Consider the following 27,196-nt stretch of genomic DNA (forward strand, 5'->3'; position numbering starts at 1 on the left):
GGAAAGGGCATCCCTGCTAAAAGGAGCGACGCATGTGAAGCCATGAAATGGCACATCTGAATGGACCCACTCCCAGTGCTTATGTATCCTGGCGCCCCATCCGGCTCTGCTCCTTGTGGAAGAATCTCAGACATGTGAGAGATTCCCAGGACATATTGGTATCTCCATTGGGGTCCCAAACAGATTGATCCTGGGAACTATATCCCTTCGGAGCTCTGTCTTCCTGCAGTACTCTGACATTTCCCCCATGAGTCTGTGGTTGTTTTTTAGCTGACACCATAAACCATATGTTGAATGTGGGGCCAGATGAAGCTTTGATACTAAACACAGAGTATGTAGTAGATTTGTCTAGAAATTTAATATGCATTACTTGGTGTTTTGTCTCTTAAGCAAAGTTTTTCTTTGTTAAAATAAACATGTATAAAGAATTTATACGGCGCACATGGTTATGCATATTTATTGCAGAGAATCTGTTAATAATCTATGCCTCATCGGATTTTGCATTTCTGTTGAAATAACAAATGTCGTACTTGGAACAACTGAATGAGCTTGGTGAATTCTCTTTTATCTAGGAGAAGAATGTCCATTTATCTTTTTCCCAAACTTCATTTTCCTCTCTCATCTTTAGCACTGGCCAACAGCCCAGGTGGTAGTGCATCTGGACGACTGAATACTTTTCTGGCTCCCGATGATGTTGTCTTTTTTTCCTCTCCTTTCCTTCATTCTCTTTTCTTTAGCACTTGCATTGGGACTGTTAGAATTGCTCCTTTGGGTAAGGGCGTAGACTCAGGGAGGCCCTTATATGTTATATAACATATATGAAATATGCATGTCAGAGTCTGGCAAGCTACCCATGGTGTATTTTATATGCCAAAAACAGTAACGATAACGGGTCTCATTCCCCTGACCCTGAAAGAGCCTCCAGTATGGCAGTGTTGGGAAAGATGAGTAAGGAGAGGTTGCTAAAATCTCAGGGCTGGGACGAATGGAGACGTTACTGGTGTCTGCTCAAGTAAATCAATGAAGAACTGGATGACAGTGATGATGATATGAAATATATGTTATATGGAGGGGAAAATGCACAAACCCTACTATTAATCGAGCTTAGAGTATGGCCCCAAGAGATTGAATGGAGTAAGTCAGGAGCCTAGGAACTTCAAGGTGACTGACCAGATGAGAGGGGAGAGCTGGAGAAGGGTCATCTGGGCAGGGCCTAGATGGAGGGTGTATGGGGCGAGGCTGGGCACAGTCTGTACCTGGCTACTGTGTTATAGGCAGTAGCACCCGTGCTGTAGTCTTGGCTTTAGGATAAGCCTCTGATGCTCATCCCCTGTTTGATCTTGATTCACCTCTCCGAACCCCAGTTCCTTACCTGTAGAGATGTGAATAGTCACGCTTCCTTCAGAGAAACATCGGCAAGCTCCCGGTGCACAGTGTTTGTATTAAAATAAATGTTCGCACTTTGTCTTGTCATTCCTTGCCTGCCCATGAGATCACAGCTGTGGAACGATGCCTTAATTCAAATCCTATTTGTTTTTAGAAACTGGCAAGGTGTTTACCTGGGGCCGGGCTGACTATGGCCAACTGGGGAGGAAGCTGGAGTCTCAGGAAGGCCGGGAACTACAGAAGCAAGATTCGTCTCTCTCTTCCTCACCACCTCAGAAGAGCTCACCTTCCCCTCTGCATTGCTTAGCAGGAACAACTGAGGTAGGAGGTCACTTTCCAGAGGTGTCTCTTCTCCTTATCTTTCAGGGGAGGCCCTACACCGCACTTGAGTCTATAAGCATTGCTGTGCATCCCAGGCAGAAATCTGATGGGATCATCTCTTGCCCTCGAGATTCTTGTGGCTTAATGTGGTAGAAAAGGCATGTGGCCAGGCCACTGGACTGCACGGCATAGTGTGTATGAACTTGGTGTAGTGAGGTGCAGGGCCCAGGGGTTGGGGTAGGCTTTGAGCTGTGCCCTGGGTGGCATTCAGATTTGAGTAAGCAGTGTTAAGAGAGAAGAGGAGTTTCAGTTTGAACAGAGTCCCAGGGATAAGAAAGAGAAGAAAATATTTGGGGGGACCACTGGTGTATGGCGTATCTGTGGGAGTGAATGTGAAGTAATATCAGAGAGATGGGTCGGAAGCTGATCCAGGGGGCCCTTTAATACTGAACTAAGTATTTTTGCACTTCTGTTTATATTTCCCAGTGTGGAGAATGCAGTAGTTCAGTTGCTCACTCCAGCCCCTTTAGTTCCCTGAAATGTCTTGAATTTCTACATCCAAGGCAAGAGTCTTAATTTCTCCAGGGGTGTGTGTTTCTGTTGCTGAATTTTAGTTTCTTCCTATGTTTATGTTTTTGACTTTTTGGGCCACACCGGTGGTGCTCAGGGATTACTCCTGGCTCTGTACTTAGGGATCACTCCTGGTGGCACACAAGGGAATCATAAGGATACAGGGGATCAAACCCAGATTAGCCACGTGTAAGGCAAAGTCTCAGTCTTCTGTACCATTATTGCTCTGACCCTTCTTTCATTCTTTCCTTCTTTCTTTCTTTCAAAAAATGGCTTAAGTTTTTTTGTTTTTTGTTTGTTTGTTTTTGGACCATACCAAGCAATACTTAGGATTTACTCCTGGTGAGGCTCAGGGAACAATATGGGGTTCCAGGGATCAAACCCAGATCCATCATATACCAGACAAGCACCTCACCCGCTGTGGTATCTCTCTGATCCCAGATTAAGTGTTTGTTTTTGTGCCACAACTGGCTATGCTCAGGGGTTACTCCTGACTCTGCACTCACTTGTGGCTGTGCTCAGGGGGCCCTATGGGATGCCAGGGATCAAACCCAGGTGCAAGGCTTACCTGCCTTAGCTTCTGTACTATCACTCCAGCCCAGCCAAACTAAGTTTTTAAGAAGAATGAAAATGGCCACATAGGAGTTGAGCCTCTGAACTAAGTTGGCTTAATGAAGGGAGTCAGTCTTCATTCAGAGTCTGTCAAAAAATTAATAAGCAGTTGAGATGTTCTGTAATTAGCCTCAGACTAATTACAACCCTCACTGTACCTCGAGGGCCTCTGTCCCCCTTGGGCCCGACTGGCCTCCTCCTTCCGGGTATGTAGGACGGCTCCCGATTTCTGCTTCCCATCCCAGCCCTGTTTCTCCTGGGCCTTTCCTTAGTGCTGGGGCGGATCTGTCTCTGTTTTTCTTGAGTTGAAAACATCTTCAACAGCAGCACAAAGACAATTTAGACTTGGTGGTAATAAGATCAACCATCATTTTGCCATCCTGTCCAGCTGGATTCCTTCTTGCCCGCGCACATGTGCGTGCTTTGCAGAGTTATGGTAATAGCATTTATGATGTCTGTTTTTCAGCCATTCATTTTTTTTTAGATTTTTATTAGTGAAACACTGTGAGCTACAGTTGTAGATTTACAAATTTTTGTGCTTGGGTTTCAGTTACACAATCATTGAGTACCCATCCCACCACCAGTGCCCATTCTCCACCACCACGGATCCCAGTATCCCTTCCACCCCCCCCATCCCCCCCATCCCACCCTGCCTCTGTGGCAGGGCGTTCCTTTTTGTTCTCTCTCTCCTTTTGGGTGCTGTGGTTTGCAAAAGAGGCATTGAGTGGCAATCATGTTTGGTCTAAAGTCTACTTTCAGCACATTCATTTTTATCACAGATGCTTTGCTTTGTTTTCTCTTGACCTTGAAGATGATTGGGAGTGGCTGGGCGATGGCATGTGACTTTAAAGTTCTGGGATTTTCCAGATCATTCTCTGACTGTTGGGCAGTTAGGTTATCTCTCCACCTTCCCTTACTTTTTGTAACTATGGTGTACTCTGCAATGAATTACCAAATAGTTTCCAAAGTCAGAATCTTGGAGATGACGGTACAGGGGGTAATGTCATGAGCCTCTTGATGGGTTTGCCAAATCTCTCCAGATTCTGTCTGAGGCGGGTAGACTGCATCAGCTGTGAGTGGGGAATGCAGCATTTATGCTGTTGTCTGCTTCGTGAGTTAAGGTGCTGAGCGCTCGGTACACAGTGTTTTATTAGACTCTCCCTTTTTTTTTCTCTTGGTCTTTCCCAGAACATTTAAGGCTTTGAGGTCTAATAGCATAGCAAAGGTACAGAGGCTTCTGGGAGTTTTCCGAGTTTCTGGTTTTATCAGCAAGCTGAGGGTAATAATACCTACTGCAGAAGGTCATTGATGAAGATTACACCATAGTTCTTGGCATGCAGCAGGCACTGGGAAGAAGTTGGTTTCTTTCTCTTAGCCCTGTGAAGCCTTTTAACCTGTGATGGCCATTGTGATATGCAGCAAGGTGACAGGCGCAGTGACATACAGCATGCCACTGAGGTGACTTTCATGTAGCTTCTTATCAGGGCAGTCTGAGGAGTAGACTTGAGGTTCATGGCAGCTATCTCCTGGGCCTCCTTGTTCTTTCTAATCCAGTGCCTGGGGGCCACTATGTAAATTGGCCCAGCTCTCTGCAGAGCCCAGACTCCTGACTATTTTCCTCTGGTAAATTGGGTCTGGGCGTTATCTATGGCTCTCTGTGTTCAGCTCTGACCTGTGGGATGTTTTGGTCCCTGAGGCCAAGAGACAGGCTGGAGGGTAGCTCTAAGCCTCTAGAGTGCTATTACCTTGGAAAAGATGAGAGTCATCTAATCTAGATGCTTCCCTGGTTGGGGATCTGATCAGGGAGGCCCTGGGACACCCAGGGAGAAGGGAGAAAGAAGCAATCTGGAATATAAGCTGATGACTCCAGCCTTCAGGGACCTGAGTGTGGTATGTCGCTAACTGCTGCCTTCTGTGTCCATGGCATAAGCAGAGCTGTCTAGTCAGGGTCCTCAGGTAGGACATCTGCCCAGGAGGGCCCACACGTGGAGGGGAAAGCACCAGTAGATAGGAGTGAACTGTGATCGAGCCATCCTGTGTTGTTAGTGAACAGAAGAAAACAACTAAGCACATTGGTGCTTGGTAGTTAGACTGGACGAGGCAGCAAACTAGTGTATTCGACATATTATCTCATCCTCCCTATTATCTGGACACAGAGGCCATAATCATCAGGGATCAAGAAGACCAAGGACTCAGGTCCTGGAGCCTGGATCACAAAGGAGGTAAACAGCAGGCTGGGTCTTGACATCCAGGTCTTTCTGCCTTCTGTGTAACTGGAATGCCCTTGGCTGTATCCCTTTGCAAAGGCATGCTCAACTGAATGACAGCTCTAGAAGTCTGGGAATCAGGGTCTCTGCTTTCCTAAGAGTCTCAAGGTTTTTTTTTTTTTTTTCTGAGCTATATTTCATCTTTGGCCTGAGAATGACTTTGGGATTTTAGACCTAGAGGGCTCTTATAAATATTTCCACAGTGCTGAAAACTATGTGCTTTATGTAGGTGAGTGAAATATATGTCTCAAAAGTAGTTCCATAGCTACTGGGCTTCGTGAGCCAGGGCTGGAAAATTCCCAGGGTAGCTCGGTAATGGGGATGAGACCCATGCCCACGAGAAGCCAGGATGTGGGGGAACAATTTAGTTTGCTCGCGGTAGCCGACATAAACCACAGCGGCATTTTGCTTTGCTGTGCCCAGGTGGGGCTGCTAGCTGCACGTTTCCTGAGGAAATCTGGGTTTAAATTCTACCTGCAGGCAGAAGCTTGCACTGCACTGTTGGGCAGAAGTGCCTCTGTTTATCTGATGGGTACGCCAGCTGCCCCCAAATTCTGAGGCAGCAGGAGCTGGGTACCTAGTCTATCAGTGGGACTCTCCGGAGACATCCTTGACCGAAAGTGAACAGCCTTGAAGAAGATGCTAACTAAACTGGGAGGCAGAAGATCTGGGTACATGCTTTGGTTCTCCTCTTACTGAGGAATTTGGGGTGAGCCTCATTTCCTTCCGGATCCTTGTTTGTGAGAGCAGATGATCCCATTATTTCCTGTAGATTTTGAGTCCCTCCCTTCTCCAGTTATTTTGTTTTGTGGCTGGCGGTGCTCAGGGCTGACTCTTGGCTGTTCACTCAGGAATCACTCTACTACTCACAGTGCTCGAGAGACCATATGAGGTGCCAGGGACAGAACCAGAGTGAGACACATGCAAGGCAAGAGCTGTATCCAAGTGCTATGTCTAGCTCCCCGTTGCTGATTCCTTACTGACTTAATCATGATTTGGAGCTGTAGCAGGTCCTCAGCGTCATTGCCAAGATCACCTCCGCCTACCTGCCGGCAACATGTGGGCATCTCTGGGCAGATTAACTGATATGTAAGTTTCAGGCTCTTGTCCCCTTTTAGCCTGGCTCTGCTTCTTTGCTTTGGCTCTGTTCTCTGCCCATGGTCCTTTTTTCTGAATCCTTGTATTTCTTTCTTTAAAAAAAAAAATTGGGGGCTGGAGCGATAGCACAGCGGGTAGGGCGTTTGTTTGCCTTGCATGCAGCTGACCCAGGTTCAATTCCCAGCATCCCATATGGTCCCCTGAGCAACCAGGAGTAATTCCTGAGTGCAGAGACAGGAGTAACCCTTGAGCATCGCCGGGTGTGACCCAAAAAGAGAAAAAAATTATTGAATCACCATAAGATGGATACGATAGCACAGTGGGTAGGGCATTTGCCTTCCAAGCGGCCAACATGACCGACCCGAGTTTGATTCCTTTGTCCCTCTCAGAGAACCCGGCAAGCTACCGAGAGTACCTTGCCCACACAGCAAAGCCTGGCAAGCTACCTGTGATGTATTTGATATGCCAAACACAGTAACAATTGTCACAATGGAGACGTTACTGGGCCCACTCGAGCAAATCAATGAACAACGGGAGGACAGTTACAGTGACAGTGCTATGAGATACACAGAAAGTTGAAAGTTGTTCATGATTGGGTTTCAGTCATTCAGTGTTCCATCACCAGTGTACATTTCCCACCACCAGTGTCCCCAATTTCTTTCCACCTCTTTCCCCTCAGCATGGCTCTATGGCAGGTACTTTTCTTCTCTCTCTCTCTCTCTCTCTCTCTGTCTCCCCGCTCTCTTTCTCTCTCTCTTTCTCTCTCTCTCTCCCTCTCTCTTCCTCCCCAAACCCCCCTCCATCTCCTTTTTCGCATTACAGTTTGCAGTACAGGTACTGAAATGCTATCCTATTTCTCCCCTTACCTACTTTCAGCACTCAGTTCTTGTCCCCGGCCCTTCTGTTTCTGTTTCAAGCTCTGGCACTTAGTAGGAGCTCCTGTTCCCAAATCCCTGGCCTCCCTGTTCTGTTCCTCATTTTCCTGGCCCCGACCCTCTCAAGACCTGCCAGAGCTGTCAGCACAGCTCGGACACATCCCCTTGGCTGTGCCCTTCCTGTTCCGGAGGCAGGCAGTGGGACATCACCTTCCTGATTCCCCTCCTGCCTCATGCTTCCGTGGTTCTGCACCTGCTTTTCCACCATTGCAACCCCTCTTGGGGTGGGGCTCTCGAGCATTCTCTGACCAGCCCGGTGGACACCTGCCTTGTGCCCACAGTGCCTGCCCGGTTACAGTGTGGGTGGAGAGGCAGATATACATAAAGAATGTAGGGTCTTTGCCCCAAAGAACTTGTAATTGCGTCAATAGATCCTGACTGTGCGGTGTGAAAAGTGCTGTTCGTATGTGTCTGTGAGGCTGGGGAGAAGTGAGTGATGAATGACCTAATCTGAAGACAACGATAAAAGAAAAGTGTGATTTGACAAGGAATTTTTTTTTTTTTTTGGTGGGAGTCCTACTTGGTAGTGCTCAGAGCTTACTCCTAGCTCTGAACTCAGAGGTCACTCCTGGTGGGGCTTGGGGGACCACCTGGGGTACGGGGATCAAAAGCAGGTAGGCCTTATGCAAAGCAAGCACTCTACCCACTATACGATTTCTCTGGCCCCTGAATAGGTATTTGCTTATTTATTTGTTCTGGGGTGGGGGGTTTGGGTCACACCCAACGATGCTCAGGGGTTACTTCTGGCTCTGCACTCAGGAATTACTCCTGGCGGTACATAGGGGGCCATATAGGATGCTGGGGCTCGAACCCAGGTCGGCTGTGTGATGGTACCCTACCTGCTGTACTATCACTCTGGACCCTGAATAGATTTATAAAAAAGCAAGATTTTTTATTTATTTGTTTTAATTTTGTTTGTCTTGGGGCCATGCCTGGAAGTGGCTCAGGGCTTACTTCCTGGCTCTGCATTCGGGAATTGCTCGTGGTAGGACTCTGGAGACCATATGCAAGAGCCAGGGATCGAACCCAGGTCAACTGCATGCATGGCAAACACCTCACCTCCTGTGCCTCACCATGAGTGTTTTGTTTTGTTTTAAATAAAAACCAAAAACACTCAGTAAGAGTTTAGTGAAGAGGGCAGGGCATTCCAGGCAGAGGGAACTAATTTCCTGACTCCAGCTCTGCTCCTCACTCCTGGACCAAGCAGATGGCCGCCCATTCCAGCGGGCCAGCCTGGTTCTGCCTCAGCTGTCTGTAGCCTGCCCTGTCATTGCTGTCTCTTCCTCCGAGACCAGTGCAGCCTGACGGAAAATAACCTTCACGCGCATTTTCTCACTTGTTCTCAGTAGAAGGCTGTGAAATAGGCCAGAGAAGGACTGACTACCCTTGTCTCATTGTGGTGGTGCGGGGGACCCAGAGAGGCATGCTTGGAATTCGGAGCAGCCCCGCGGCCAGCAGCCTGATGCCCCATGTTTCCGAGGCCTAGCTCTGGGCTCCGTCTGCAGCCGTGGGTCTGAGTCATGTTCCTGGTTTAAATTCTGCCCACGTTTGGTTGAGGAGCACCAAATCCCAGCCAGGGAGCGCAGGGTCCACGTGCATGCACACTCAGCCCTTGCAGCAGGAACAGGAAACATGGAAATAAGCTGGAGTTCAGCTGGGGATTGGGTCATTGTCGAGCCCAAATATCCTCAGCCCTTCTCTTGCTGCAGGACTAAAGACTGTTTGTTAGGGGATCAACCTGTGCACAGGGTCTGAGTGGAATCTGTCAGAATGAGTGGGAAAGGAGCTATTTTTAGTTTGCAGAGTCACTCACTCGGCTGTGAGCTGAGGTTTCAGCCAGTCCCCTACGTTTTCCACAGTGTTATTTCTGAAGGAGAAACACACTTGAATGCTGTGTAAAACCCATTAATGAACCTGGAAGTTTCCAGGGCGTCTTTGTCCTGCAGCTCCCTCGGAAGGCTGCCTTTCCTGAATGACCTTCCTCCTTTCCTATATTTAATGCATTTCTAATTTTAAGTTTGTGTCAAGACCGTGGGACTGTGGTGCCCTAAATAACACAGAAAGCTACCACCAGCAATCAGCTGAGATGGGAGGACTCTGACTGAATTGAACACAGCTGGGAAAAAGCCATTCCCAAGTAGCCCTCTGGGAGCTAACCCCTGTTGCATCTCTGATGTTCTCTGTGGAGTGTGAGGCCATGGGCACCACACCCCGGTCCCAGGACAGCAAGGCTGTAGAGGCCTACTCCCACACAGGGCTGTGGTGTTTACCCGGTGACGGTTCCCTGGGAGAGCAGAAATGATGGCCCATCCTTGCTGGAGTTGATGGCTTCAGAGGAGAAGCAACACAGGACCTCAGGGTAGTGGTGCAGGTTGGTCTTGGGGACACGTAGAAGAGGCAGGAAGAGAACCCCCCAGACAGGGCTTTTGTTGGAAGGAGTTGGGTGAAGAACAGGACTCTGAAGGTTCATGTTTGCTACCTGATTTGTTTTAGTCATATATATTGCCTCTTCCTTCTCTCTGAAATACAGCCTTCAGAGCCTCATCTGTCTTGTCCCAGGTTCATGGATATTGAGTGACCTCATGAGTGGGAAGTGGATGAGAGAAATGGGCTTGGAGATGTTTGCCCTCCTCAGCTTTCTTTCCTCTCTTCTTCTCAGTCCCAGGCTTGTTGGAGAATTGGCAGACCTGTGTTCTCAGGCATTTGACTGTCCAGTGCCTTGCACAGCCAGAGAACAGATAGGCTGTTCTCACCCTGTAATATGTTTGAAAGACCTAGAAGTGTCTTACACAGGATCTTCATGGGCTGAGAGCGCTTTGTGTGCAAGGGGGCCTGAGTGCCATCCTTGGCTCTGTGGGGGTCCCCCCAAACACCACCCGAAGTGTCTCCCAAGCAGTGTGTGAGGAATAACCCCTGAACACCACTCGGTGTGGCTTAAAAATGAGATGGGGCACTGGAGCAATAGCACAGTGGGTAGGGCATTTGCCTTACACTTGGCCAACCCGGGTTCGATCTCCTGCATCCCATATGATTCCCTGAGCACCGCCAGGAGTAATTCCTGAGTGCATGAGCCAGGAGTAACCCTTGAGCATCGTCGGGTGTGATCCAAAAAGCAAAAAATAAAAAATAAAAAAAGAGAGGTGGTGGTGGGGGGGGGGGAGGGAGAGAGAGGAGGGGAGGATGGAGGGAGGAAGGGAGAGAGAGGAGAGAGATAGTGTGTGTGTGAGAGAGGGAAAGAGAAAGAGAGAGAAGAGAGGAGAGAGAGAGAGTGTGTGTGTGTGTGTGTGTGAGAGAGAGAGAGAGAGAGAGAGAGAGAGAGAGAAAAGGGTGAGAAGGTGGAACCTCCTAGTTCTTTAGGGCTTCACTGTTGGCTAAGTGCTTTCATCCATCTTCCACTTTTAGTTTTTCTTCTTTCATTCAACAGATATTTAGTACTGCAGCTAGCCAAATAGGAGAAGCAGAGAAGAGCAGAGCGATCCCTGTCTTAAGGGCTTATGAGCCTGTGGCAGGACTGAGATAAGTTCATTGCAGGACACGCAGAATGTGACCACGGCTGCGAGAGAGTCTGACTGAGAATCTGTCATGTCCTTGGAGTCCTTTGCTTACTTGCATCTCCAGTACCTCTGGTCCTGTTGGGTTCATGGGGCTGGGGTGGGGAGGTGGGGGCTATGAGGCTGTCCTGAACTGGAAGCTTTGACATTCAGTTGCTTCTCTGCTAATGTAAAGTAACAGGAGAATCTTGGCAAGAAGCTGCACTCAGAGGAAAGCAGAGGAAGAGCAGCCGGATAGAGACTGAGTATTGACAAGCCCAGGGGAAGCTGGCCAGCATCGGCAGTGTTTCAGCAGGGAGGTCAGGGGAGCTGGCAGCTGACTTGGGTGGTAGGGAGGTGTGGTGCCGCTTCTGACGGAAGCTTTGGTGGAATGGTTGTAACTAAGGCAGGGTTGAAAGGGTCATGAGAGGGGCTGGAGCGATAGCACCGTGGGTAGGGCATTTGCCTTGCATGCAGCCGACCCGGGTTCAATTCTCAGCATCCTGTATGGTCCCCTGAGCACTACCAGGAGTAATTCCTGAGTGCATGAGCCAGAAGCAACCCCTGTGTATCACCGGGTGTGACTCAAGAAGCAAAAAAAAAAAAAAAAAAGAAAGAAAGGGGGGGGCAGGGGAGGCCATGAGAAATTCAAACTGAGGTATGATTGACCTTTGGCAGGGGGGATGTTTGACAGAGGGAGATACAAACCCAGTCACCTGTACAGAGAGAGCTTGACAAGAGTTAGTTTTATAACCTTGAGGAAGCAGGAGTGTGCCAGAAGCCTGAAGCGCAAGAAGGAAACGGACAAAGCCTATGGGTAGATTTTAGAGGGATGCTTGGGGGTGGGTTGGAGAGAGCCGGAGCAAGGACCCTAAGTGGGTGAGAGCTGGGGTTGAAAGGGTTGGGCCCAATAAGGAGAAAGGACAGGGGATAGGTAATGTCCGAAGTTGGAGGCAGAGAGATGTGCTCTCATTGTGGGCCGTGCCCTGGGTCGCCAGAATCTATCTTAGTTTGGTTTATTTGCAAATGTTTGCTGCATCCCATGGGATGCTGTGCACAGGGCAAGGTACCCAGGAATTCTCAAAAATGAGAACAGGCTGCCCAATCCTGTCAGACAGTATTGGTAATACAGCCGTGATCAATCCTGTTGCATAGTATTGGTAATACAGCTGTGATCAATCCTGTTATATAGTACTGATAATATAGCTGTGATCTACAAGTCCAGCTATCAGATGTGGTAGTTCTGAGAGCTGACATGGGCTTATTTAGTTATATATGAGTAAGGCTGGGCTTGGTACAAAATAACAGTCAATAGAAGTGTTTTGGAGAAAGGATGAGCGTTGGATTGTTTGGCTTTGCCCTTCCCAGCTTGACTAGAAGCCTGGTGTGCTGGTGTGCTGCGTTCCCGGAAGGGGTGTGCCAGAAGGAACTGCTTTACTCTCCAGGAGGCCCATTCAGCAGAGTTTGGAAACTGCCTGCATACAGCAGGTCACCGTCATTGGCCCTGACCTCAGTGTCATGGGCAAGGCAGATGCCGCTGCCTTTGTGAATGCTGTCCGAAGCTCGAGGTTGCATGGTGCTCTCACCTAGCTCACAGAATCCTCATCCTTCTCGTGAGAAAAGGAGTCCCTCTGGTCAGTTATGTCAGAGAACGTGACCTTGGCTCTCCCACTGACAGATGGTTTGAGGTTGTGGGGTCTTGTGGGCACTTGGTAGCCTTCTCCAGACTACAGTCCATCTGGTGAGTATCTCACAAAGAAAAACAGGAGGAGGAGTCTAGTGGCCTTTGTGAGAACTCAACTTGTGATTGGGATAAACTGTAGCGCCTGCCAGAGCTGGAGGGATTATGGATAGAATCTCAACTGTGGAGCGAGACCTTGAATTGGAATTTCTGTTGTTACCCACAGTGCTCATGACTTTGGGTCCATCTAAACCCATCTGTGCTTTGGTTTGGTCATCTACAGAGTGGGAATGATAATCCCTGTTTTACTTTGCTCAGAGGATTACTGAAAGGTGCAAACTAGATATAGAGCAGCTTTTATAAGCCCTATAGTGCCATTCAAAAGTGTTAATTTTGGGGCTGGAGTGATAGTATAGCAGGTAGGTCATTTGCCTTGCATGCGGCTGACCCTGGTTCGATTCCCAGCATCCAATATGGTCCCCTGAGCACTGCCAGGAGTGATCCTTGAGCACAGAGCTAGATATAAGACCTGAGCACCTCTGAGTGTGGCCCCCAAACCAAACCAAACCAAACCAAAAAGTGTTAATATTATTTGGGGCCAGAAGGATAGTACAATGGATTTGCATGTAGTTGACCTGGGTTCGATCCCTGGCATCCCATATGGTTCCCTTAGCCTGCCAGGAGTGATCTCTGAACACAGAGCTCAGATTAAACCCTGAGCACAGGCAGATGCAGCCGAAAACTTTTTTTTGGAAAGGGTTAATATTAGAACTCTAGTCGCTGAGCCTCCAGGGTTTAGTAGTAGTAACTTGCATTAGGTCTCAGATACAGGTTTCACACAAGAGTCAGTCTGAGCAGCTCTTCAGCCTGAATTGCATGAAATCTGAGAGGCTGCATAACAGCCTAGAGACCGAGCTACGTAGAATCACGGGGTAAACACTTTAGAATCAGAATCAGTTAAAAAATACCAGATGCTCGGTAATCCATAGCCAGCCCGCACGCTCTGCCAGGGAGCATGAATTCCCGTCATGGTCGCTCTCGGCATTGGCAGCGAGGATGCTTCTGGCTGGCGCGCCCTCCGCAGCAGAGGAAATTCATCAGCTCTGATTTAAAGCCCCAGTGACCTCATGTGTCACCACTGTGCTCTGCGGCATGACTACTGCCCCAGGCCGCGCCCGGGTGACCCTGGAACTCACCAGCTGTCTTTTGTTGCATTTGACCTTGAAAACGGGGCTGTCCCAGGGGGAAAGTAAATTATGCAGAGGTTTTGGGTGGGAACAGAAGTCAAGGAGGGTTTAAAGAAGTCTGTGGTGGACTTGGGCTCTGAGGGCTGGGTAATGCTTGCAGGAATTGGCCAGCCAGGGCACTGCAAATGGCTTCATCTCTGCTGTGCTTCTTCTAGCTAGGATCCCCCCCTTCCACTCCCCAGTGCCTGTCATCTCATTATGGTGATAGCCCTTTAGTCAAGAACCCCTTGTCTCTAGTTTGACCTCAACTCACCCCTCCCACCCAGCTGCCAGAGTGATGCTGAGCCATAAACCTGCTTTGTGCTATGCCCTTACCTGTTCTCAAAGATTTGTGGGGGGGATACAGAAAGCGTTTGTTCCCACAGAGCACACTCATGGGAAACCTCCTCTATGGGAAACGCTTGTTGAGCCTTTAGGATATTGTGGGGTCTGTGTGTGTGTGCAGGGTAGCAGGGGGGGACCCTCGCCTCCAGAGTTTTGAGTAGTAACACGCACAAGCACTGGTTGCTTCAGCCAGCATGCAGAGAACCAAGCCTTTTGAGCGTTAGTTCCATGACCAGGATCCACTTCGTTTGCCTTGTTCCCACCACCTTGCGCAATGCCGAGCACATAGAGAGCCGTCAACAAATAATTGTTGTGGGATGAACATCTGCCTTTGCTGCTTAAAGGCTTCCTATCCGAGGTGAAGTTCATAGTCTCTGGCTTGTCCTAAGACTTCTTCCAGTCGCTGCCAGCCATTCTGCATTTCCTGTGTATCCAGCCAATGAGTTCATTACACTCTTGGGAGTCTTCTGGGCCATTGCACATGCTGCCTCTTCTGCTCCTGTTTGCCCTGTGCCCGGACAGATGTCAAGGGTGATGTCTGATATTTAAGTATTCAACCATCCAGTCTGACAATCTGCCTCTTATTTTGCTATTTGAGTTTTCCCTCTGTCTGGTGGTACTTCCTGCACTCCTTGGCTCTGCTGACTGCTTCCCTTGAATCCTCCTTTCTACTTTCTGTTATTTTCCTGGTTACTTCCGATCTGAAATTGGTTGGGCTGCGGGAGGCCTGGCTTTCTGGCTGTGGTGAACCCTGGCCTTTCTCTTGCTTTTTAAAATAGCTTCGCCCTTCTGCATTAGTTCCACCGGGACAGATGGACTTCTTTGCCAGTTTCACTTGCACAAGAACACTACTCAGAGGAGGTCATGGTTTCTGCCAACCCCACTGCCTGGGCACTGAACTCTGTGTCCCAGATCTCTGGTCACTGATCTTGCTCAGAATGACTACTTCCTCTATGGAGTGCCAGCTGCTTGGTTCTGAGGGTTGCTGCTGTTTGGAACTTCCTGCTTGGTGGGAGGCCCTCTTTGATATGGGCACTGTCCTGGATTAATTCTCTTTCTGCAAGGCCCCCCTTTGGGTCCTTTATCTGCCATGGCTGCCTCAGAGGTCAACCCTTTGGTCACTATCTTCCCCTAAGACTGTCTTCCTATTCTTATCTTTTCCTGACCTCTGGTGAGCTAAGCCAGTGACTTCAGCTGTTACTCCCTGTGGGCCAGTACTGTCCTGCAGAACAGTCCACCGACTAACAGTTGGAACCCAGGCAGCAGAGCAGTGGTTTTCAACCTTTCTACACCTCTGGACAAGCCCATGGACCGGTGGTTGAAGATCCCGGTTCTAAGTTCCCAAGGTCTTGCCTTGCAGGTGCCCCATGACTTAGAGTGAAAACATCACTTGTCACTGCACAAGGAAGAAAAAACCAGAATACCTCACTGGGATGTGACTTCAGAGTCCCCAAGATCCCAGGGCAGGGGCTGGAGCAATAGCACAGCGGGTAGGGCATTTGCCTTGCACGCAGCTGACCCAGGTTCAATTCCCAGCATGCTATATGGTCCTCTGAGCACCGCCAGGAGTAATTCCTGAGTGCATGAGCCTGGAGTAACCCCTGAACATTGCTGAGTGTGACCCAAAAAGAAAAAAATATATCTTAGGGCAGCTGGTAGAGGGACCATGGAATTATGAGCTAGGAGGAAGTTAGTCTTTGTGTGGCTCCATACCATTGTGTGATCCTCTGCTTCTTGCCTGCATCTGCACATTGCTGCCTGGCGGGGAGTTCTTGTAACTAGATGCGTGCTATCATCCAAGATTTGGGGAGACTGGCTGTGAGTAGTGGAAATGCAGAGACTTAGAGGTGTCTTTGCAAAAAGAGCAGCTGCCAGAACAGTCAGATGTGAAGCTTCTGATTTTCCAGTGGGCCCAGAAGTATAAAAAGAAGGAAAACAGGAGGCAGAGTAAGAGCCCACTCACTAGTGCTGGGGGGCAGCTTGTGGCTCCCAGGGGGACCTTCACATGAGTTATTTCAGGAGACCGAGCTGGTGGGGATGGTTGCTCGCCACTACTGAACTGAATGTATGTGTCTTGTAGCCACTGCCCAGGTTTCAATGGGGAAAGGCACTCATCCCAGAAGAGTAATTCAGTGACTCTTGAGTAGCTTCTCAGTGGTTTTATTTCCTTGTGGTCCCTTTTGGGTAAGACTTAAAAAAGTTTTTATTATTTTTTTTATTAATAGCTTAGAGCTTGACATTATTTGAAAAGGATAGAGTTGGCATGAGGGAGCGACAAAGAGGAGAAGAACTTGGAAGAATCTAGTACGTTGTGGCTTGATTCTTGGACGGACTACTTCTCTGAGCCTCACAGTTTGCATCTGTCAGATATAATAATTCTTATTAGGCTGATCTCTCCAAGTTGTTGTCAAAGTGATGTTATGGATGTAAAAGCATTTTCTAAACTCGGCGCAATTAAGAAATGTAAGTTGTGCTAGTGGATTTGTGTGTCATGCCCAGTTTTCTGTGGGCTTCCAGGAAACTTGAATTCTTGCAGCTCTTTGGAAATCATTATCAGCTATCGGAGAGCTGGGGATCGATTGTGAATCATTGCTGTGATTCTTCTGTTCCTCTTTATCCACTATTACTTGTCAGGTGCCCAGGGTGTGTTTGTTACATAAGAATCCGTGGCCTTGGCATGTGACAGCAGGGAGGACACAGAGTCCTAAAGCTTTCTAAATGGGATGTGATTGATAGTATAAATCTCCCACTGACAAGAGAAGCGTTCAGGACTTGTGAGTGGAGGGCTCTGGAGACAGGGTCCAGGAGAAGAGTGGTTGGCTGGCTCTCGGGAGTCTTAGGGAGAGCTGCTTAGAGCAGATGAAATGCAAAGACTGGGGAAGGCTTGAGATCAGTGGATGAGAAGACCAAGCCTTGTTTGACTCCCGCAGGCTGCAATGGAAGAGGCTGGTTTCTTCTGAGAGGAGAAACCTGGGATGGTGTTGGCAGGCTTGGGTCAGAACACCGAGGTTGGCAGTTAAGATTTGATTGGCCGGTTTCCCCATACTCTCAGGCTTCTCTGATAAGAATGGCATGATAATAATGACTGTGATTTGTTGACACTATATTATGAAATGTGTCAACATTTAGAAAATCTGTCCAACTCAGTGGAGCAACATTTTCCAGATAACCAGTGCACAAGTTACAAAATCAGACACAAATAAAAGACCTGTTGAATTTATTTTTGAAAAAAAAAAGAGAGAGAAATAGAAAAAGAAATAATAGTAATAATAATGATAGCTTATAATGTCAAATGTTGATTCTGTTCTTGTTTTGTTCTGTGGCCACACCCAAAAGTGCTCAGAGGTTAATACTGATTCTGTACTTTAGGGTCACTTCTAACAGTGCTCAGGGTGACCATCAGTTACCTGAGAATGAATATGGGCCTCCAGCAAGCAAAACATGTGCTCAGTCTGTTGGGCTCTATTTGTCTCCAGTCTCTGAACATTGACTATGCAGCAGAATGAACTGAACCCATATTTAGTTCTGACCCTTCCTATGAAGTGGTGTGCTGTATCCCTTTTGATGGTCCAGGACCTCAAACTTGGAGAGGTAGTTGCCTAAGGATATAGGAAACAAAGACTAACATATTAGCAATGTGCTGACGTGGGGGGCATACAAATGATTGGATTGTGATGTTTGCAGCTTTGGGACCAAAGACACCATGGTGACTGCTGTTTATTCACTCCATCCCCATCCATAGAAATCCATGTGGTGCCCGGAGAGGCGGCGCCTGTGGCCATTCCCTCATGCTTCCTTGGTGCCTGGGCTAAGATTTGGGGTGGTGAGCACAGATACCCGAGGCTCTCTCGCCTTTAAAGCTGTGACACAGATGTGTGCCTTTGAAGAACTTTGAGAAAAAATTTTTAATTCCTCACAGTCCTTTCTTAGGCATCCGTTTCCATTCCGAGTGGCCACAAGAATGAGTTTTGGAGCCTCTCCATCCCAGCCCCCTGAATGGGCAAATCTGAATTGTCCCACTTTACAAAGCTCAGATTAGTGTTTGCCCACTTGAATATTTTTTTTTTTGGAGGGAGACACCTCCAGTTGCTGTTTCAAAGTGTATAAACTATATGAGGACAGGTATATTTTGGTTTTGGTTGCATCAGTATTTTTTGTGCATGGCACAGCACCAATCAGGGATCCAGGGTCTGGAATTTGTTGGGGAATTGAGTGGAAACTTACTTCCTCAGACAGACAGGCAGACAGACAGACACTCACACACACGCACACACATACACGCATGCGCGCGCACACACACACACACACACACACACACACACACATTACCATTTGCTTTTGCTCTTATATCTGATCCGCTCACGGAGGTGGTCTTCCAGAGGTGCACACATGGAGTTGCAAAGCAGTGGCTAGATTTTAGAATCTTTTTTGAACCTCCCACCCTGTTGGGCAGTAGATGAGGTCACACTAGGTGAGGGCCCTATAACAGGTACTTGGCGAAGCCTTGGAGGCGTGAGTTCAACTACTATGAAGCAGATGGAGAGAAGTCTGCCATGGAATAACTGTGTTGGTTGCTAATAGAATTGTGTAAGATTAGTTCTGGCGGGAGAGGAGCATACACAGAATGCTGACTTCCCTAGTGGTAGGGTGGATAAATTATAGGAGGGTGATATCTTTCTCCATCTCCAGTGCTCTCTTCTTTAGACACCAATTGAGGTGTGAGAGTAGAAGCACACTCACCCTTACACTTCCCTTTGCACCCCTCACGGTGAAGTCTGTTCTCCTGGAGCAATTCTGTAGTTGCCGCTGTGCAAAGCATTTGTCATTCTGCACCCCTGGCCCATTTTGCCCAGCTGCATAACCGCCCAAGTGCCTTCCTGCACTCACCAGCTCTTGATGATAATGCATCTGGTGGCCACAGCATCCCTGAGCAGAGTCGGTGGTGTCGTGGAAGGTGCAATGTAGTCATTAATAAGGACAACAGTCGCCATCTCCCCTCGTGTGGGGCCCAGATCTCCACCGAGCTTTTCCCAGACCTCATCTCTTAAATCCTCACGACAGCCTGGCAGAGCTGGGATTGTTATTCCTCTCTTTGCAGAGGAGGAGAGTGAGATGCAGGGCCGGTCACTTGTCTGAGAGCACATGGCTCATACGTGACAGAGCTATGATTAAAGCCCACGTCACTTCGATGGCAGAGCCTTTGCTCTGAGAGACTGGGATTGAATTCTAGAGTGACTTCATTGTGGGAGCTGGAGTCAGAGTCTCTGCTTCCCCGGGCTAGTCTGTGTAGTGGGGGAGCTGTGCTTTCTTTCTGTCTTCTGATTGTCATCCCCTTGCCCTCTTTCAGCCCCCCACTTGGTAATCAGGTTTGTAATTCAAGGTCTAGAGTTTCTCATTGTTTCATCCTGTCTGTTCCTTTATTTTTGTCTCTCTGTATTCCACACACAGTAACAATGTTACTGGGCCCCCTAGATGAACAAGGGAAGACAGTGCTACAGTGTATTCCACAGATAGGTGAGTTCATCTGGAATTTGTCTTGCGGTTCTAAGGGCTTAAAAAAAAAAAAATTCTTAAGATTGTTAAAATTCTTACTTGTTTGATAATTTTTTTTTCAGTTTTCAGATTTTGTTTAATAGTGTTGGGCTGTCAGCTATGCATTAGTTATTAGTTCCCATGAAAACAATATTAGTACCATGACATTAAGAGAATACATGTAAAAGAACGTGGCCCAGTACTGTCCCATAGAGCTTTCTCTAATGTTGTAAATTGTCTGTTGTCAGGCTAGTTCTGATAACCACTGAGTGGTTACTGAGTGCTTGAAATGTGACTAATGTGGCAGAGGAATGGAATTTTAAATTTTATTTTGTTTTAATCAGTTGAAATTTAAATAGCCATATGTGGCCCAAAGCTATCATATTTGGCAATTATAGGTATATAGTATAATGACTTAAGGTCAAATAGAGTATAAATCTTTTATTCTTAACTCATATTTAAGTTGTTGCCCGTATTCTAATGAAAATTTCTGACTTTCCCAACCCCGAGAAAGCCTGGAGATTTTAGTCACAAAACCCGCCTACAAGAATTTTGAACAGATTATATCTTGATGAGGTCCATCCCGAGAGGGTGGAGTCAGACTCGGGGTGTGGCAGCGATTTTGGATTGTGGAAGCAAGTGGCTGCTGGGGACTCTGCTTGGGCAGGCACAGGCCAACCCGCCCCCCTCTGATTTACCTTGGTCTGTTCAGCCATGCACGGATCCAAGATTACCTGTGACTTCTGATCTGTTTTGAGATTTATTTATGGGATTTTGAAATAAAGCCAATAAATGAGCTGGAGGTGGTTTGTGGGTGTGGCTCCCACATATCTAGTTCCTGGCTGTTTAATTTCTTGGTAAACTTGGTGCCAAGTTGTTAGGGTCCTGCCAAAGCACAGCAGCAATTTGAGGGTATCAGGAAGCCTGAAGGCACCATCAGGCTGCTGATGCACTCGCCCCACAGGTACAGGTTGAACTGCTGGTGGAACCATACCCCCGTCTTTCAGGATAGTTAAATGTACGTTGTCACATCATGTTCCCCCCCCGCCCCGCCCTCTTTCCATGTATGATGCCTTATCAAAAGATAATGCTTTGTGCTTTTATTGGATAAGCAAGACACAGAGGGGTTCAATATTCTACTAAGAGCTGAATGAATGCATGAATAAGTGAGTCAGTTCATGATGAATTGCATGAATGAGCGAACCACCTAAATCCATTTTGTAGTAGTTGAACCAGAGACTAGTGATTAGATGCTTCTTCTAACATTGGTTGGACACCCTTTTCTTGCTTTGACCCCCTTCTGTTTTGATATTTTAATTCTCTTTTATTGGCATCACAATCAAACTATTAAAATACAGTTTTGGAAAAATTATGTGAAATACTTATAAGGCTGCATAATGGAGCCATTCCTGTTTTGTAGAGATGAACAATGGTAAGCTAGTTGGACAGAGAAAGGAAAACATTTTTTTTTCTGTCTTTTTAATTCATACCTGGCAATGCTCAGGGATTACTACTGATGCTTTACTTAGGAGTTACTCCTTGTAGTACTCAGGGGACAATATGGGATGTTGGGGAATGGAGCCTGGGTTGGCCAAATTCAAGGCAAATGCCCTACCCACTGTACTATTGCTCCAATCCCAGAGAGTGGCAAACTTTTCATGTAGGCTCTGTGGTCAGAAGACTATATCCCATCTTGATACCATTTCTGGTGATGTTGGAGTAGTTTGTTCACAACAGCCCTCCCATAGAAAATAACTTTAGAGCCAAACAAAAGGTGAAAAAGAACCTCATGAAAGGAACTGGAGTAGTCCAAATCAGGCCCATTCTTCACAAGTTAAGAAAATACTAAGGACCTGGTTCCATATTAAAAGATTTTAAAGAGAGTTGGTGACTAATGAAAAATACCTTTATAAAGGAACTTCCTGGAACAACTGATAAAATCTAGATGAAGTCTGAATTTTTATTGGTAGTTACAGACTGTTAATTTTCTTTTCTTTCCTTCCTCTTTCTTTCTTTCTTTCTTTCTTTCTTTCTTTCTTTCTTTCTGTCTGTCTGTCTTTCTGTCTTTCTTTCTCTTTCTTTGTTTCTCTCTCTTTCTTTTTTTCTCTCTCTCTCTTTATTTTTTTCAAAATTGAAATGTTATGAAGAGAGTGTTGACACGTTTTGGTGGCAAAGTCACTGACCTATTTGGTATGTGAATGGTAGTGCACTAGTTTGGCAACTTGGCAACCTAAGATAGTTCAGAAGAAAAATGGCAAGAGAGGAAAGGGAACATAGAGCAACAATGCTAAGAGGTTATATTTGGGGAATATGAGTGAAAGGTAAACAAGTTCTGTGCAGAGGTCCTTATTCTCTGTTTGAACTTCTTTGAAAATAATAATTTTTTTTAAAAAAAAAACCATAGTGCTGAAGAGGCTTAGGATCTGACTGAAGTGGTAGAACTCATGCTTTGTAATTCTGTAAGGAAGATAAAGAAACAGAAACCAGAAACAAATGTGTACCAAACAATACTGGAAATAGAATACATGAACATTTGTGAATTGCAGCTAAAGTTGTCTTTGTAGGAAATTTCTGTCTTTAAATGCACAGGAAAGAAAGAAAGGACCAGATTCAGTGACTAAGATTCTACCCAGAAGAACAAAAGTAAATCCAAAACATGTAGACAGAAGGAAACCATAAAGAATAGAAATTAATGGAATAGAAGGCAGGCAAAGCAGAAAAATAAGAAAGCCAAAAGCAAGTCTTTGAAAAATATTAACAGATTAGCTGGCCTTGTAAGAAAAATGAGAATCACAAAAACAGATCACAAAATGCCAGTGTTAGGAATAAAATTATTATAGGTTCTGTAGATATTAATATATACCAGGTGATTTAAAATCATTTAAAATTATTTAAACAGTGTGGACCAGTAAATTCAGCAACTTAGATAAAATGGATGATTTTTTTTTTTTACAAAATACAGCTTTTCAGAACTGACTCAAGATGAAATAGAAACTCTGAATCTTTGTGTATCTATTAAAGAAATTCATTATCCAAACTTTCCCCTAGAAAACTGCTCAGGCATAGAATATTTACGGGTAAATTTTATCAAATGTTAAAGAGTAAGGGAAGGATAATTTTTACACAAACACTTTCAGAAAATAGAGGAGAGGAAGAGGACAGTTCCCAATTCATTTTATGAAGTCAATATAGTTCTGCTACTAAAACCCAATAATGATGTTACAAAAAAGAAAATTATACACTATATCCCTCATAAACACACATATATATGCACGTGTGTGCAAACCTTTAACAAAACATTAGCAAGTCAAATATGGCAATATATATTAAAAGGGTAGTTTATCATGACTCAGCTACATTATTACAGGAATGAAAATTTATTTTAACATTTTTAAAGTAGTGAATATAATTCTCCATAGTAACACAAATAAAGGAGCAGAACCATATAATCATCTCAACAGATGAAGCAAAAGCATTTACAAAATCATGATGACATATAATCTCACACCTGTTAGGATGGCTGTTATCAATAAGGCAAGAAATAACAAGTGTTGACAAGGATGTGGATAAAAGGAAACACTTGTACATTGTTGGTGGGAATGTAAATTACTACAGACATTATGGAAAACGTTAGGAAGGTTTCTCTACACATTAAAAAACATTGAAATAAAAAATAGAACTACCATGTGATCTAGCAATTTTTTCTCTGGATATATGTTTCTGAGTGGATGTCCAAAGGAATATATATATATATGTATATATATATTCCTTTGTGTATATATATGTGTATATATATAAATAATGCTATATATGAAATCATCGTCTTGAAGAGAGTCAGTTCCTTCATATCTATTGCAGCATTATTCACAAATGCTAAAATGTGGGAATAACATAAATGTGTCAGTGGATGAATGAACACTTTCCCCACTCATGGAATATTATTCATCCTTAAATAAAAGGACATCCTGCAATTTGTGGTTGTGATAACATAGACAAATCTGGAGGACATCTCATTAAATGAAATAAGCCAGATACAAAACAAGATAAATGCAGGCTGGAGAGATAGTACAGCAGGTAGGGCACGGGTAGATTTTAGAGGCCCTGACCTGGGTTTGATCCCCAGCACTACATGTGTTCCTCTGAGCTGGCCAGGAATGATTCCTCAGTGCAGAGCTGGGCGTAAACCCTGAGCACCACAAGGAGCAGCCCAAAAGACAATAAAACAAAACACAAAAAAATCAAAATCTATAAAATGAACCAACAGAAAGACAAATATAAGAAAAAGACTCCATAACCTCACTTATAATATGTGGAATCTAAAAAAGGTGAACTGATGAAAGTAAGAGATTGGAATATTAGGGAGATGCTGGTCAAACAGAACAAAGGATAATTATGTGGACTGAATAAGTCCTGGGGATTAATGCACACATTGTGGTGACAACAGTTATTACTGTTTTATATAACTGAAATTTGCTAATAGATTTTACATATAGATGTAAAGAGTAACTAAGTGAAATGATAGATGTGCTGCGTAGCTTGATTGTGATTGTATTTATTTTGCTGTATTTAAATTTTAAGTATATACAGTTGTCTTTTAAAATTTTATATCAGTCACTGTGATTTACAATGATTTACATCATTACCATTAATGATGCGGTTTCATGCATATAGCATTTCACCCCTACATCCTCCACCAGAGTGTCGGCTTCCCTGTACCACTGTGTCAGGGTTCCCCTGCGAACCTCCACCCTCGCCATTTCCGCTTTATAAGAAGTTCAGTTCTGTGGACCAGTTCACAAATTCTGTTGCTTTGGGCCATCTGTTACTCCTTTACTGTGCTTCTTTATATGCCACATATGAGAGAGAGCATTCTGCATCTGTCCTCCTCCTTCTGGCTGATTTCATGCAGCATGATACTCTCTAGATCCTTTTTTCAAAGCTCCAAATTGCATGATTTCCTCTTTTCTTATAGCCAAAGAGTATCCCATTGTGCATACATGCCATAGTGTCTTTTTATTTTTTCTTTTTGGATCATACCCAGCAATGCTCAGGGTTTACTCCTGGCTCTGCACTCAGGAGTTACTCCTGGCGGGGCTCGAGGGACCATATGGGATGCTAGGAATTGAACCCGGGTTGGCCACATGCAAGGCAAATGCCCTACCCACTGTACTATTGCTCCAGCCCTGCTATAGTGTCTTACTTTCATTATTTGCTTTTAGAATTTGCTTTTAGCGTTGTGTTTGGGGTCATGCCTGGCCGTACTCGGGAAAGCATGCACTATCAGGGATCGAACCCAGACCTCCCTCATGCTCAGCATGTACTCCAGCTTCTTGAGCTATTGTCCTGCCCCAAATTGGCAGCATTTTTTTGTTTGTTTGTTTGGGTGCCACACTTGATGGTGCTTAGGGTTTACCCTGGGCTCTGCACTTAGGAATCACTCCTGGCAGGACTCGGGTTGTCTCTATGGGGTTGCTAGGGATAGAACCTGGGTCAGTAGTGTACAAGGCGAGCACTCTACCTGCTGTACTATCCCTCCAGCCTCCCAGTCTATCTAGTTTTAATTGTTGTAAATCATGCCTCAGTAAAACTTGAAAAAAAATTCACATCATTTGTAATGAAAAGATTTTGGCAAATAGAAATAAAAAGGGACTTCTGCAGTCTTAATAAAGGGCATTTATAAAACACTAATGTAAATGGTGGAAAAACTGTTTCACTTAAGATCAGAATAAGGCAAATGTGCTCTCACTATCATTTTTTATCCCGTTTCATACTGAATAGAAATTCTAACAAATGCCATGAAGAAAGAAAGAGAAACAAAAAGCTTAACAATCAGGAATAAGTAAATTATTTCTGGGGACCAGCTTAGATCAGCTCAGAGACAGAGCTCAAGCCTGGCATGTGTGAGGCCCTGGGTTTAATCCTTGACATCATCATTATCATCATCAAAAAAAAATCAGGAATAAGTAAATCTATTTTTATTCACAGATGACTTGATTGTTAACATAGAAAGATCTTGAAGAATTTACAAAGTCAACTATTAGAACCAAGAAAGGAATATAGCTGAATACAAAAATCAGCATTCAGAAGCTGATTATGTATTTTCTTTACATAGCAACAATGCAAAGAATTGGAAGATCTTAAAAAAGCAACTTCTTTTAGCTACGAGTTTAAAATATTTAGCTATAATCTTAAAGAATTGCAAAAAGACCTACACATAAAATCAACAACACAATGTTGTGAGAAGTCAGAGCAGACTGAAATAAATGGAGAGAAGTAGCACATTTATAGATGGGAAAACTCAACATTTTTGTTGGTTCTCCCTGCATTGATATGTTGATTTAAAGCAGTCTCAATCAGAATACCAAGAGCCTGTTTTGGGGTTATAAATTGATGCTCTGACTAGCATTTTCATGGATAAATAAAGGACTTCAAATATCCCAAAGTAATACTGAAAAATAATAAGATTCATATTGCATAATTGAAGGATTTGCTATGCAACTACAGAATGTCAGCCACAAAGTAAGAAGACATGATTTAAAAATGGGCAAAGGACTTGAATAGACATTTTCCTAGCAGTGATCTAAAAATGGTCAAAGGATATGATATGTTCAACATCTGTAATCAGTAGGTAAATATAAATCGACACTTACCCTGAGGTACTACCTCACACTCTCTAGGATGTCTGCTGTAAAAACAACAGAGTGATAGTACAGTGGGTAGAGTATTTGCCTTGCAGACAGCTGGCCCAGGTTCAATCCCCAGCATCCCATAAAGTCCCCCGAGCACCGCCAGGAATAACTTCTGAGTGCAGAGCCAGGAGTAATCCCTGAGCATTGCTGGGTGTGACCCCCCCCCCCCCCCCAAATCCCTCCAACAAAAACCAGCAGTGAGGAGCCTGAACAATGGTACAGTCGGTAGAGAACTTGTCTTGCATGCGGCCATGTAGTCCCCTGAGCCTGGCCAGGAGTGATTCCCGAGTGCACTAGCCAGAAGGAGCCTCTGAGCACAGCAGGGTGTGGCCCCCCAAGACCAAAAACTAAACCAAAGAAAAATAACAATCCAAACAACCCAAAGTAGCAAAACACAAGAGTTGACCAGGATATGGAACAATTGTAAACCTCATGTCCTATTATGGGAATGTAAAATAGTGTTGTAGCTGTGAGCGATTTGGTGGTTCTTCAAAACATTAAATCTAGAACTGCCATATAATTCAGCAGTGCCACTTGTGAATATGTATTCATGACAGTTGAAAACAGGATCTTGAAGAATATTTATAGCTTCAGTTTTCACAATAGCCAAAAGGTGGAAGCAACCCAAGTATTCATCAGCAAATGAATGGATAAGCAGTGGCAAAGACATACAAAGGAATATTTATTGAGCCTTGGTAGGAGGGAAATTCTGGCTGACATTATGACATGGATGAACCCTGTAGATAGGTTAAGTGATGTATGTCACTTATAAAAGGCTAGTATTGTGTGACTCCACTTTTATGAGGTTTTTAGAGTAGCCAAATTCATAAAGACAGACAGAATCTTTATTCATAGTGGCTCCAAACTGGGAACAGTCCAAGTATCCATCAGTAAGAAGATGGATAAAGAACCATAGCATCTTCATGCATTTCAAAAGAAGGGAAAATGATATATCCAACCCCAAGGTTGACATCTCAGAATCATTATTCTGAATGAAGTAACCC

General features: G+C 45.2%; 1 protein-coding gene across 4 annotated transcripts in view; it reads left to right on the forward strand.

The window, feature by feature from the left end:
- The window catches only part of SERGEF (secretion regulating guanine nucleotide exchange factor), a 271,548-nt gene that overhangs the window by 63,316 nt on the left and 181,036 nt on the right, over positions 1 to 27,196 (forward strand). For all 4 annotated transcript variants that reach the window (XM_056133071.1, XM_056133072.1, XM_056133073.1 and 1 more), the window contains one exon: positions 1,541 to 1,707. In XM_056133071.1, the coding sequence (XP_055989046.1) occupies positions 1,541 to 1,707 (167 nt within the window). The remainder of the gene's footprint in view (positions 1 to 1,540; positions 1,708 to 27,196) is intronic.

Source organism: Sorex fumeus, unplaced genomic scaffold, assembly GCF_029834395.1.
Source record: "Sorex fumeus unplaced genomic scaffold, SorFum_2.1 ptg000007l, whole genome shotgun sequence".
Lineage (NCBI taxonomy): Eukaryota > Metazoa > Chordata > Mammalia > Eulipotyphla > Soricidae > Sorex > Sorex fumeus.